Below are 14188 nucleotides of genomic sequence, written 5' to 3'. Positions count from 1 at the left end.
AAGAGTGGTAAGTCTCTCTAATGGGTTTGCCCAGTGACTGGTAGATTTGAAGGCTGAGACACAAGATGTTAATCTGCAAAGAGTTTCAGCATGGTCATTCTAATCTGTTTCAGTACACCCAGCTTCAAACCATCCAAACCACACTGCTTTCCCTAAAAAGGGCAATTTCAAATGCAGACATGGTGTTGAATCAGTCCCCACTGAGAGCACTCACATAAAAATGGGCCCCAGGGGGTGAAAAGCAGCTGCTTTATACCCGAGGGAGCAGGATTTCCATGCAGTCAGCCCAAAAATGCCTGCAAGCCATGAAGGGCCAAAGCTGATTACTGTATGCAAGTTTACTGGTGATACGGGTGGATTTTGCATCTTGAGCCTTCTACCAGCCCCCATACTCACCCCCAGATTTGCATGGTGATGGCCAATGTCTTTGGCCATCCCTTCACAATTTACCCAGCTTGTCTGTCATCTTTACCAGCTGAAAAAGGGAAAATGGATCTTTGACAATGAGGAGGAGGAAACGTCCGGACCTTCCACATTTTCAATCCAAATCCACGCTCCTGTTTTTCTCTGTTTTATTAAACTGTGAGCCCTTGGAGGATGAGGTTTTGCAGGCTGGAGTTTGGCTGTTACATGAGATATTCAGGAAGTTATTTGCATTGACTGGATAAAAGCTGATGGCAGCTGGGCAGGCAGCAGAAGCGAGTCAGAGACCACTGCATCAGCCACCAGCCCAAGGAATAACATCAGCTCCAGCTCCACAATGAGTTGTTTACTGGCCTTGGCCGCCTGTGGGAACAGCCAAGAAGAGCAGAGGAAAAGGAGAGACAAACACAATGCGAGCGAGACGCGTTAGGTGGGAGGCTGGGCTTTAAAAGCAGACTCAGGATTTCAAACCTATGGAAGTAGAGGGGGCTGAGAAAAAGAAAGAAAAGAGCACCCCGGCACAAACAGCCATCCCCTGCATTACTCCTGCTGCCAGAAGATCCTCTTCCCTCGCTGAAGGGCTGATATTAAAGGTAAGAGAGAAAAATAAAAAGCTTTTAGCTAGCAGCTCTGCTGAAAGGCAGATTTGATGAAAGGCAGCAGCAGCTCTTAGGGGGAGCTACACCAGCAAAAGCAGCCGTACTTCCCTGGAGAATTTTTAATTACGTCCCTAAACATTTGAAAGCCTGCAAGCTTTTTAGCAGGAATCCAGGGCTTTCAGTGCAAACTGCTGGGGGACAAGAGTCCAGGCTGTTCTAGTCAGCTCCTTTGAGGAGATTAAAAAAACCAAACAACCAAACCCCAACCTAAAAAAGAACGCCTTTCTAAATCTGTTTAGAAAGATACTTTATTTTTATGACCAGCTTTGCTTTGCAGTTTCCCAGTTTTACCCAATGCGTTCCCAATTCCCGGCTTCCCCCTCTCCCCCTTGCTTTTTTAATTGGAAGGAAAAACAATTACAGCTGTGCAAAGGAAAATCCGAGATTTAAACAGCTTTTCCCCCTGCTCATTACCCGACACGGAGGCAGCAGGCACGCTCTCGCAGGCTGTGTCCGCCAGTTAATTGCTCAGGAAATCCGCGTTACCCATTGTCGGGGCTGTCCTTAAGCTGCTAATTCTGAACTGGGAGCTGCTGGGGCTGGGCAATGGTGGGGAAGGGAATACAGCCCTGCGAGAGGGACCCAGCAGAGAGCCAGGCGCGGGGCGGGCTCCTGCGCTAATAATCCAGCCCTGCCCAATGGCAAGCGTTTCCTAAGTGAGACCCCCAAGAGTTCCCCCTGCCCACAGCCCCTGCCCAGACATTGGGCCCATTCTTGCATCCCGTTTCCCCAAGACATGATGGCTACGGCGTTCGGCAGTTTTGTTTCCTCTGCGAACAAAGGAAGGCAGACAAACCCCGGTCACTTTAGAGTTTAAAGATGAACGGGTGAACTTTTCGAACGCTGAGCACGCAGATCTTATGCGTGGGACTAATGGGGCTTGCGTTGCATGCATCCAAAAAGGATAAATGTGGGCTGTCAGGGAGGGATCGGGCTGAAATCTGCCGAGCTGCGGGCATGAGCCCAGCCCCGGCCCCTCTGCCGTGGTAAGTTGCTATTTCCTCACTTTCTAACTCAGCAGAAAAGTATCCAGATTTAATGTCAGCTCTGAAAAAAATAAGGATTATGGCGTTTTCTGAAATCTGAAGGCTCAGACAAATCTGTGGGATAAAACCAGCTGGGGATGGGCTGGAGCTGTACATTTCAATGGAGATTAGCAATGTTTTTTCTATCCAGGCAGATCTCATTCCTCGTACTTGAGCTATGCTATGGCTGGGATGGCAGAGGCAAATGTTTCTGTTTAAAGCAAGAAAGATGAGCTCCAAGTTTTTGGAAAGTAATTACTATGTGAGCTGCTCCTCCAAACTGTTGCTGTGGAAATCATTATAATTCACATTGTAATTCTCATTGTGTCACTGCAAATGACAAGTTAAGGACTTTTCTATCCCTGTTGGTTGTTTCGGATTTGTGAAAAATATCCCTTGCTTAGGGCTTTTTTTTGGTTCTTAAAGTCAGTATCACAAAGACACTTTAATATAAACTTCAGAAAGGGTTGTATATAAAAGTGGCATAAACTTAGACTTTCAGCTTTCAATGATACATGCAGCTTCATGTAATGCGAGACCTGGTTCCTACAAACTGTATTAAAAAATAGCAGATAAGTGATATATTTTATACTGCAAAACTTTAAAAAATATTTACCACTTTGGCTTTCATTTCTGGCTAAAATCTACTCCTTTTAAGCTCAGTGGCGAATTTCCATGGGAAAAATTCAGACACAGCTCTAAGCAGACAGAAAAAAAAACCGGTGTCAGAAGTAAAGTGAATGAATAACGTAATCTAAAGATGCAGCTGTTTGGAAGAAATAGGATTTGATACAATATAAGCCCACTGCAGAAGCATTTGCAAGAAAACTTTGGGGTTTTTAATGACAATCCTTAATCTTTGTTTGAGAAGAGACAATAGTGTGGTTTTGTATTGCTCCCCTGTATGCACAAAACAGTAAAACCCTGAGGATGGGAAGTGCAAAGTTCACAGGTTGGTGGTAAGGATATTCCCCTTACCCCGTAGCACTTTTCCATCTTTCTCTCACTAGCATTCTGAGAGCTAAAATAAAACAGGCAGGAAACTAACCTAGGTACTGTGGGGGATTCAAAGCCTCTAAACTTTAAAAGTCCTGAAAAACACGGGAGGGAGAGCAAGGGAGGGGGAGCCTGAGCATACATTTTGCTTTAATCTTTTGAGACTAAAAATAAGACTTCTCCTTAGTTGGGGTGAAGTCAACTGATAAAAATCAGTGTCTTTCAGATTCTGGAGTCAGAAACTCACTGGTACACAGACAAACAGAACTAAGGCCTGAATGCAGCTAGTCATTCACTTTCATTCAGAGTATTGTAAAGAGACAAAAAAACTTTGAAAACCTGGGATTGAAACATTCAGTGTGCTCTGAGCACTGCTGCTCGTGCCAGAGAGAGGATGGATGCACTCCCAGCTGTAAGATGGTTGCCCTTCTCCAGCCCCTGACCTCATGGCTGGAGCACAAGAGCGGGAATTAAAGCAATTTTACCCAAATCTTGGGGTAAAAAAGGGTGCACTATAGGGGTGTATGTTACTTCTGGAACATACGTCTTCTTGTTTGGAGAAGATTGCTCCCTGGGAAGAGCAGTACATGGCAAAACAATTTGGTACTGGGTTATTCTGGTTCTGCCTTGGCACTTACAATTGTATGTATTTATGGCAATGTTTGTGATGCATCTAGCTCTGGTTAAAGCATATTTGAGTATCAGGGCTCTCTTTACTGATGTAGACTGATAACATGGTGGTCCCAGCCTGATGTGTGCTCCAGGTGACAAATGAGACACCAGTGAGCCATCCCCTGCACGACTGGGATGGGTGAGGATGGCTTCTGCAGCACACATCCAGCCTCAGTAGGTCTTTCCAGGTCAAGCGTGCGTGCAGAGTCGCACTCTGCTCCTTCACACATTGCTCCTCCTCTGTAAATAAGGATCCGATTTAGTCTCAGGGAAGGGGAGTCACCACCTTTCACAAAAGGCAGATTCTCTTCTTGAGAAGAGGAGCTCTTTATTCATGAGAACAGACAGCGACTCTGCCAGGCACCCTTCTAATGCACCGTCTTCTCAGTGCAGTCCCATAGAAGGGGGTGAAGATCCACACCACTTTGGAGCCAAATTTGCCTGAGCTGACCCCAGCTGCAAGGGAAGTTTTCTGAATTATCTGTAATGGTTTGGTTTTGTAGAAAAAGGAAAGACTCTTTATCTTGGCAAGTGAAACTGAGGGACATTCATCATCCCTAAGCCCTGAGACAAAGGTGCGTGCTAGCAGCAGAGCAGACTTCTCTGTACATAACATGATCTCATATTTTGAGTACCTATTATTCCTGTTAATAGACAGCCACAAAGGAAGCTCTTATTTTCATCTAATAACAGTCTCATTTCAATTTCTTTAACTTGCAGATAACATCTTCCACCCCAGCATACATTTACTTTTCCATGGTAAATGGAAATTAGCATATTTAGCAGTAAAAGCAGCGTGCCTTATACAATGCCAAAATATCATTCCCCTTATCTCATTATTAGAAATATGATTTCTAAGAAACTTCAGTACAAAAACATCACCTACTGGCTGAGATATGGTATTTTTTCCATCATGAAGTAATTTCTTATGTATTTTAACACATTAATGCAACTTTATCCTCTGTAGTTCTTACTGAAAAATAGCGTAGCTACGTGCCGTGCTTCCTTGCTGAGAAACGTGCACCAAGGAGAAGAGGGAGGTTGCAGGCTTCATCCCACTGCAGCCCAGCAGCTCTGGGAGGGGACCATCATCTCCAGTGCTGAGAGCTCATGGGAGCAAAGGAGCCTAAGGCTGAGGACACCCACCCAGCCCTCACTGCCGTCAGAGGAATTCCCAAACCTTCCCCTTTTTCCCCCAGAAGCAATCTGAGAGAACAAAGCCCTATTTTATCAACTCCTTCCAGTAAATAAATGCAGAGCACAGATCCTTCAAGGTCCTGAGCACTGGAGCAGGGTATGAATTGCCTTCTGCCCCACTCAAAGATTGTGCTCAGCACCCGCAAGGAAACCAGTTGTACCTCCATGCACCCAGTTTTGCTTGCAAAGCTGAAATGGGTGTTTGTGCTGCAGTGCTGGCAGCTGGCTGGAAGTTTGTTGGTGCTAATGTATGCAAGAAAAGAAAAAAAAAGCCTATAATTTTTGGATAAACAGGGGTGAAAGTTCAGCTCTACTTCAGCAAAGGGACCAGCCCGGAGCGATGGCTCTGGGTGAGAGCAGTCAAATGATGCTCGGGTGAAAGGAGGGCTTCATGCAGCTGTAGGCGCCTCGGGAGGAGCCGAGTAAAGGCAACAAGGAGCCAAAAAGCCAAGCAGTCACCAAGGAACCACTGGAAATTGTGGCAGAGAAAGCAAAGAAAGGCAGCTTTTTGGGCAGGACAGTGACTGGAAAGCATTTTGGAACCATAAGCAAATAAACCAAGTTCTGTTGTAGGGTTCCCCTGTGACTCAGGGAAACAGGACTCTCTTATTTTTATGTTTTTGGTTTTTTTTTTCCGTAACCATGCTTTGTAAATAAACAGGGCTACATCAAAGACACAGCTACCTCCATCACCAACTTCTACTACTGAGCAAAAACAATCTGTAAGTCTTCAAGTATTGGGCCAAAGAGTGTAACTCTGCTTTTCATCAGTTTTTTCTTTGCTTCTAAGTCTTCTCTTATTGGGATCTCTATTGAATCTAGCAATACTATTATAAAGCGATCTCTTAGTTAGAGACCTGAGGGTCAAAGAAAGCAGCATTCTTGTGGTCCTCCATCACCAGATTGAGGTGCCTTTGCAAGCAAAAAAAGTCCCTCTTGCAAGAGTAAAATAATGCAAACTTTGCTGGGAAGTTTGGAGTAAATTCTGTCATTTCTGACCCATGGACCAGACCCTCTGAAAGCTGTAATGGATGGGGAGGGCCAAAGCGCATCAAGGGTTAAAGGGGTGATGTAAATGGAGAGAGACATTCTCAGTGAAAACAAAAAGAGAGTCATGCCCTGAGGATCAGTGTCTGAATATGGGGTAAGTCAGTTCTCTATTCTCTTCAGAAGGCAACATTTTAATTAGCTCAATACAAAACAGATACAGCACAGAGAAGTCACCAGGAGCAGGAAATGCTTTGTAAGTCTCCAAGGACAGTTTGGAGACAACGGCAGTACTGAACAATTAAAAAAAAAAAAAGGGGGAAAGAAAAAAGGAAAGTGCCTTTAGGATGGGTCTGATATGCTCAGGTTTCCACTTCCCTACTCTGCTTTGGAGAATAATTGGGGTCCTGCCGCAATGCGTTTGCTGACTTCCAGGCAGCACAAAGTAGCTGTTGAACTTGGAGGGTCTGAGGGGTTCCTGAAGGGCCAAAGCCATCCCAGGGAGAGACAAAAGGAGTGGCCGGCACACTCCCACCTGATCCCAGCGTGTCCTTGGGGTCACTCGTGGTGGCTGAGCAAAGGGAAATGCCTCACGGGGTCCAGAGTTTTGTTTTCTTCTATCAAAGAGGATTTGAAAAGCAGACAGTGAAACCTGACTGAAACGATCACAATTTCACCTTCCTACCAGGTGTGGAGACGTTCTTACACCCACGGCAAATACTGGGGAATGAAGGCAGCCATGGTATTGAAGACCCTTGCACAATAAGTGTCAAAGCCATGAATAAGAGCCTTCCTGCCTTGTCTTTTATGCTAATCATCAGAAAACGTCCCCCTTTCACCCAGCATACCAGCTAGGCATTCAGTCTGATAAAACACAGGGCAGAACGGCTCTTTGAAGCTACTGAAACCTTTGCTGGACTTCAACGTCACACTTCTGTCTACTTCTTTCCTACTGTTCTCAAATGCATCACTTAGGATTAGTAAATGAAAGAGATTAAAGCATTTCTACTTTCCACGGCTTCATATAGTCAATAGTGCTTTGTTTACAGGCAGCTGCTTCATTTCGCACTGTCTAATCCCACCCTTTCTCCTGCTCCTACCGCACCGCGGTAGAAATGTAGGCGAAGGTTACTGTGAAACCGCAGGAAGCTCTGGGGAGGATGGAGAGCTCCCAGCAACTCAACCAGCTGGTTGATATGAAAACCAACCCCAAATTTGCTGTCCCAAGCCATTTTCCTGCAGCCGGGTCCAGCAATGCCAGCTGTTGCAGGTATGGTGCTTTCCATAAGCCAACACTGGTGGCACTGGGAAAATGGAGCCAGCATTGCTGTGTAACACAGTTACTGCCCTGGCAGCCTCAAAAAAGGAAAAGCCAGCAACCAGATTCCCCCAAAACGGAGGTTTGTTCTTATAACTGCTTTCAGTTGGTTCTGTCAAAGTTCTTTGTAACCAAAATAACAAGTACAAGTGAAACTTGTACTGAAAAGAGAAAGTAAGCAGAAATCCCATGAAAGGCACTGAGACATTGCAGGAGTGGCAAAACAGCAGCGAACTCAGCAGTCAGATTATTTTGTAACATTTCCAATCATTGCTTTGCTTTCTTTGAATTCACATTTTGTGGTTTTCAAGTGAACATTTGTGAGCCGTTAGAAACGATAGCTTGGTGGTGTTACAGTTCCTCATTAGCATTGCCATAGAATTGACAGAAATAGTTACTTTTTCAGGTAGAAAGTTTCTTGTTTATGTTTTAAGTCAAACAATAGCAGTATATCTCACCTTACCTATAGTACTTAGTCTGGAAAAATCCAAGTCTTTTAGCCTTATGCAGAATTATGATCTATGCAAAAATCTTAAAAACCAAAACCAAAATAACCAAACCAAACAAAAAAAAACCCCAACAAAATAAAAACTGCCCCTCCAACAAAACTTTTTTTTTGACCTTTCTGCATAATTAAAGTTGAATGAAGGAGGGAAATAATAACCTAGAAATTGAACAAATGATAGATTTTGTGCCTGCAAAGCCGTAGCCCTGGGCTTGGTGGTGGGAGTGAGTTACACATCACACGACCACTGTACAACTGGGTGAGTAACAGGGAAGTGCAAACCCTCTAATGAATGTAGTTCTTGTCAAGAGAAGGCATAAAGCACATGCTGTGCCTGAGGAAAATACTTATTTATTTCCAAGGTTAGAGTCTGACACCATATCAAAACACAGCAGAGGCTGCCGTATCCTAGAGATATTTCTGGACAAAACCCAGAGAAACTCCTCCAAAACCCCAGGATCCCCACCTTTTGATCTGTCGGTTTTTGGCTTCTGTCCCTATAAAACCTTTGTCTGTCAAGATTTAGAGATAACCTGAGTACATATAGTGATAATCTAGAAAGACATCCTTCAGATTTGAAAGGTTTCCACATTTGGACCTCACAAGAAAAGGCTCTACAGTGTTTAGTTATTTACAAGAACACACAGAGGATGTCCTACATATGCAGACTGATAAAGTTACATTCATCTTATATCTTGTGTGAAAAAAGAAAACAGGAAGATGCAAAGATGTCCCAAACTTCACAGTCTTCTTTCTGACCTCAGTTTGAGGAACATGTGAAGAATGGGACATGGATGAGGCAGAAGGAATGAGCTTTATGGCATTACAGAATCTGATCTGAAAGCGTGCTTTTTACCTGCAGTAATTTTTTGTACTGACAAATGGTTGCTCTGAATTAAGCTGCAAGCTGTTTTGAAGATTTCTTGGGGTGCTAGGAGGAGGAAATAAAAGAACTGTAAACAGGATACTCATGCACCATAGGAAGTCATATGTAAGTGTTTTCCTTTATTTTCAGTACATGGAAGACAGGGTATATCTCTACAATAAAAGGCAAATTGGAGCAAACCCTGTCACCTACTTACCTACAGGGTTACATGAGCAAGCAACAGCTGCTGTGGGTTTGCTTGTACCATCCCTACTATGAGAGAGATTATTCTCAATATTATCACATTAAACAGGCTATATATTCTGTTACAGTACCACAGCTACATACATTCCTCCCTTCATATACTGCCTACCATTTCAGACAGAGAATTTAAAGTTTGGGGCTGCCTGAAGAACAGAAAAGCAGTTTTATTTATATTCATGTAACTCAGCATTTAAAAATGTATTGCAAGGCGATAACGGTGGTGAACATGGTGTACATTAAGAGCGTCCTACTGCTTTAATCCTTACTGGAAAGGAAGGAAAGAGACTTTTACATTCAGAAAAGTAAATGTGTAGATTCACACTGCAGAATTTAAAACACATGGCTGAGTTTCAAAGCAACTTGGCAGCTTGTTTAAACACCTCGGTCTCAGATAGGTAAACAACACAGGCCTATATTTTAAAGACCATAACTTAGCTAGACAATCATTGGCAGGCAATTCCCATAGATTTACACACCAGAAAAGCTGGTATTTAATCTTGTGGCTGCAAAGCAGGGAAAAAAGAATCAAGTGATGGAGCATCTTTTCTCTTGTCTATCAAGTATCTGGGTCAGGCTGCTGGCAACAAATATGTCAGTAGTAAAGGTAAGCATTTCAAAGCCACCTTTCAAACCTGCTGTGTCAGGCTGTTTTGAGGAACAGCAAAAATCCTGGGCTGTGCACAGAAAGTAGGGTTTCCATTGACCTCCCAGGCACATGGCTACGTAAAGTTTTGAAGGACATCCAATCCCTCTCAAACCTCCCCAGTTAGAACCCAGACACAAAGCCTGGTGTCTGGCACACCTGGTTTTTACACACTGCAGAAGAGAAGGATCTATTTATGGAGGTTATATTTCAGTATAAACAAAAATTGCTCCTGATGGAGATAACATGCAGTCTCTTTCTTTACTGGAAGGGAGTTACAAGCCAAGAATTTAATGCATTAGGCTAAGGTTTAAGCTAAGGAGCAAAGCTATTCCTGTTGGAGCTCATATGCACTTTTGAATCCGACTAAGAATTTAGTAGGAAAAACACTGAGATGAGTGCAAGAGCACAAAGAGGTGCAAGGCACATTTTGCTCCCCTATGCAGCCCGTTCCCTACTCCATCCATATCCCCAAAGCCCTGTACAGTTTGCGTAATGAAGTGTCTGCTTACATGTGCTATAGAAAAAGCCCCAACATGGGCTTGGTCTCCTCTGTGTCATTGCCATGCAATTAACAGCAATCAGGTAAGGGCATATCTACTTCTGGTTTGAACATTTGCTAGTGCACATTATCATCACAACTGTATAAGTCAAAACGCAACTAAAATGAAAGTAGAATTTACTAAATTAGGTGAAGAGCCTGTAGGAAGCCACCTATGAAAATCATGGGGGATTTCAGTAGTTCAAGGCACACACAGCAAACAGCCAGAAAAGCAAACCCAAAGAAAGCACCACTTCACTGCCCCAGTCCTGCCACTGCCACAGCCTGACAGGACCATGAACCCTTCCCGGCAGGAGTGACCCAGCACTTCCAATAGGAAAACATATGGAAAACATCTGATTTTGATCAGTTTGCATCCCAGATTGTCTTGATGCCATGCTTTCTTCCCCAGTTTATTTGTTTATACGTTGCCATTTCAACCTTTAACACAAGCTTGCTCAGTCACGTTTGCTGTTGAAGGATCACTTTCTGGAAAGGATCCTACTCTTCACAAGGGCTTAGTCCCTCTAAATTACTCCACAGATGTAGCTACAAAGATGTTTCTTAGATTACAAGAAGGTTACAAAGTTTGTTTCATATTTGGCTTGCTGTATTTTACAAACCAAAGGTCTTTCCCTTAGTTACCCAATTTTGCTCCATATTTCCAAGATGTACCAACTCCCAAACCCGCCTTACTCCAATGAGGGAGACTTTCCAACTCCTTATTCTCACAGGCCTTAGAAAAACTTAAAGCAAGTTTACTTCAACCCTGCACTTGTCTAAAGCTTGCTGAATTGGGACAAATGCTTACAAGACTGTAGTTTATGAGATTTCCCAAATTTCAGGTTCTGAATCTTGACAAAGAGTAGAAATGAAATGAAGCTTACAGGAGTCTTTTGTGCAAAGCATTTTACATTAGCCAAGAAAAGTCCTTTTGAAAGTAATAGAGTTTTTGCAGAAATTTTTGAGGAAAAAGCACAGAACATTTTTCAAAAGTGGCAAGCTTAACTTTGGAAAGTATTTTTGAAAAACTTTTCTGAAATACATTTCATTTTTTCCACTTTGGAAAACATGTGTAAGGATGCTCCTATTTTCAAGGAAAAAAAAAGGCAAAGCAGTACTTTGTCAGTATAAGGGTTTTTTAATATACTGTTGCATAAAAAAAGGTTGAAAAACCATAGAACCTCCATTTTTTGCACAGTTGAAAGCAAACACAAACTTCTAACTTCTTTCCCCTCTTGTTACAAGTTAAAGTGAACATTTCAGACTGTTTGATTCTATACCTGGGTAATATTGTGGGTCCATGATTTTTTTCCAAACACACTAGGCCAATGCCATCTCAAATTTTAAAGAAAAACCTTTTCTAGTGGAAAGTTGGAATTGGCAATTGCTCTCCTTCCAATAGGAGGACAAGGGAGTGATGGGGGAAGGAAAGACTGAGTACAGTAACTTCTGTGTTCAACGTTGAAAAATCCCAATAATAGTGGAATTTATAAAGACTGCCTTGAAAACTAATTACTGGTCTTGTTTGCAGATTCATTCATTTGGAAAGGAAAGAGCGCGTGTTCTCTTGCACAGCCACGTGCAGGTTGCAAGACTGATGGCATCTATTTCTCTCTCCTTTAGGATGAAAGGATTCGTGACAGAGACGTGGTAGCAGGGTGTCAAGCAACCTTCCTGGAATGAGTTTCGTCAGGAAGAGAAGAGATCACTGCCTTATTTTATGGATGTCACTGAAGTAGACTTTGAAGTTCTTTGGAAGCACATCACAGACTTGGCATGGGAAACCACAGCAACAATCATACCTGTTTGACAGATGATTCCTTTAAGTACAACTTGTATGGAGCCGTGTACAGTGTGGTCTTCATCCTTGGCTTGATTACTAACTGTGCCTCCCTCTTTGTTTTCTGCTTTCGGATGAAAATGCGAAGCGAAACAGCCATTTTCATGACAAACCTGGCTGTTTCAGATTTGCTTTTTGTCTTCACTTTGCCTTTTAAAATTTTTTATAATTTCAACAGACATTGGCCTTTTGGAGACAGCCTGTGCAAGATTTCTGGCACAGCATTTCTCACTAACATCTACGGGAGCATGCTGTTCCTTACCTGCATTAGCGTTGACCGTTTCCTTGCTATCGTCTATCCATTCCGCTCTCGCACCATTAGGACCAGGAGAAATTCTGCCATAGTCTGTGCTGGTGTTTGGATCCTGGTCCTCAGCGGTGGAATTTCCGCTTCGTTGTTTTCCACAACCAATGTTTCCAACACCAGCACAACCTGTTTTGAAGGTTTTTCCAAGCGTATATGGAAAACCTACCTGTCTAAGATCACTATATTTATTGAAGTGGTAGGATTCATAATCCCTTTGCTACTCAACCTTACATGCTCTTCTTTAGTTCTCAGGACTCTCCGGAAACCTGCCACCTTGTCCCAGATCGGGACAAACAAAGAGAAAGTATTGAAAATGATCATTGTGCACGTGGCCATTTTTGTGGTGTGCTTTGTGCCTTACAATTCCATACTCTTCTTGTATGCCCTTGTGCGGTCCCAAGCGATAGCAAATTGCTCCTTGGAGAGGTTTGCGAGGACAATGTACCCAATCACCTTGTGCATTGCAACAATGAACTGCTGCTTCGACCCGTTCATCTATTACTTTACATCAGAATCCTTCCAGAAGTCTTTCAACATAAAAACCCAGATAAAAATGGATTCTTTTTTCAAGACTGAGACGCCTCTAACAAAGACTGCGCTACCAGCGCCACAGGATGAAATAAGTGACCAGGCTATTACAAATGGAGGAGACCCAACATCTGAATCACATTTCTAGTGAGATGTTTACACGTGGAGTTATCCTCCATTAACTTTTGATTAACACCATGTGTGAAATAGTGCTTTTAGAATATGCGGGCTCAACACATGGTGTGGATGAAGAAAAGTTGCTGGGGGATAACTACACAGGTAGACAAATCCTTATGCTGGGATGATCCCCTCAGATGCAACAGGCAAACGTGAAATATAAGAATCCCAATGGATCTCCCTTTGGAGATTATGGATGAGTGACAACATATGCATCAACTAAGGAGGGGACAGAACAGCTTCTTTAATCAGAGGGTGCCAACATTTGGCATTCCCCCCCCAGCAGTTGACATGGGACCAGTTGGAAAATAGAAAATTTAATTTTCTTAGAGTTACCTGCCAATATTTCATGTCTTCTGGAGATGCATCATCGTTATGTTAACTCAGTAACTTCACACAGTATGTATGTTTGCTTAAAAAGGCATAATAAAAATTCCTGGCTTTTCCTTATCTCACTGCAAGAGTATTCATCCTGGTTTTACTAGATACAAGCATGCTGCATTGTATGGATATTGTTAAATTGTATAAATGATTGTTTTGAAAGTAGGCAAAACAGTTGCTTGGTGATAGAAGAGAAAAACAGCAAGAGAAAAGAATAATTAATAATGCAGTTCTGAGAGAAGAAGGGTTTTTTGTGAGATTAGGCTGTCTTTTAATTTATTTTAAATGCCACCTCTAGGGAGAAGTTAAATGCTCATTACTGCTCTGTTGCTCCTGGGCTTTAATGTCCCAGAAGATTATATGGGACTATTTCTGGTAAGGGCTAGAACTATCAAGTCAGCAACAAGGGCCTGAAACCCCAGAGTTCCTGCAAGGGCAAGTCTCTGGTGTGGTAATTGTGGGCTGAAGGACCCCAGAGTTACTGACCCTACCAAAGAGCTTGTTTGGATACGGACAACTGGTGTCAGAGCATCCAATTAAGAGAAGATCTTGTAAGTGATTGCTTGCTGCTTTTTGCTATACAGTCAACTAATTAAACCAGAGGGCCTCAAAGTAAAAAAGAAGTAAAGCAAATTAGCTGCACTCTTTTCTCAGTCTGTTACAGCAATGTTTTCTTGTTTTTCAGTTAATTTATTACATACCCTGCATTTCCTTTCATAGGTATAGATTCTAGAAATATATGAAAAGTTAACTATGTTGTTGTATTTTACTGGATGGTTAATTTCTCCGGCGACTGTTCCATATTTGAAGCTATACTGACCTTAGCAGGCTGATTCATTCTCAAGTGTAAGATGCAT

The 14188-nt window shown here is 42.7% G+C and overlaps 1 protein-coding gene across 1 annotated transcript; it reads left to right on the top strand.

The window, feature by feature from the left end:
• The first annotated feature begins 788 nt into the window (after positions 1–788).
• LPAR4 (lysophosphatidic acid receptor 4) lies at positions 789–13392 on the top strand. Its single transcript, XM_010189890.1, has 2 exons — positions 789–1016; positions 11722–13392. The coding sequence occupies exon 2, from the start codon at positions 11875–11877 to the stop codon at positions 12919–12921; it is 1047 nt and encodes a 348-aa protein (XP_010188192.1). The 5' UTR covers positions 789–1016; positions 11722–11874; the 3' UTR covers positions 12922–13392.
• Positions 13393–14188: the final 796 nt, after the last annotated feature.

Source organism: Mesitornis unicolor, unplaced genomic scaffold (assembly GCF_000695765.1).
Source record: "Mesitornis unicolor isolate BGI_N332 unplaced genomic scaffold, ASM69576v1 scaffold948, whole genome shotgun sequence".
NCBI lineage: Eukaryota > Metazoa > Chordata > Aves > Mesitornithiformes > Mesitornithidae > Mesitornis > Mesitornis unicolor.
This window is presented reverse-complemented; position numbering and strand designations above follow the sequence as displayed.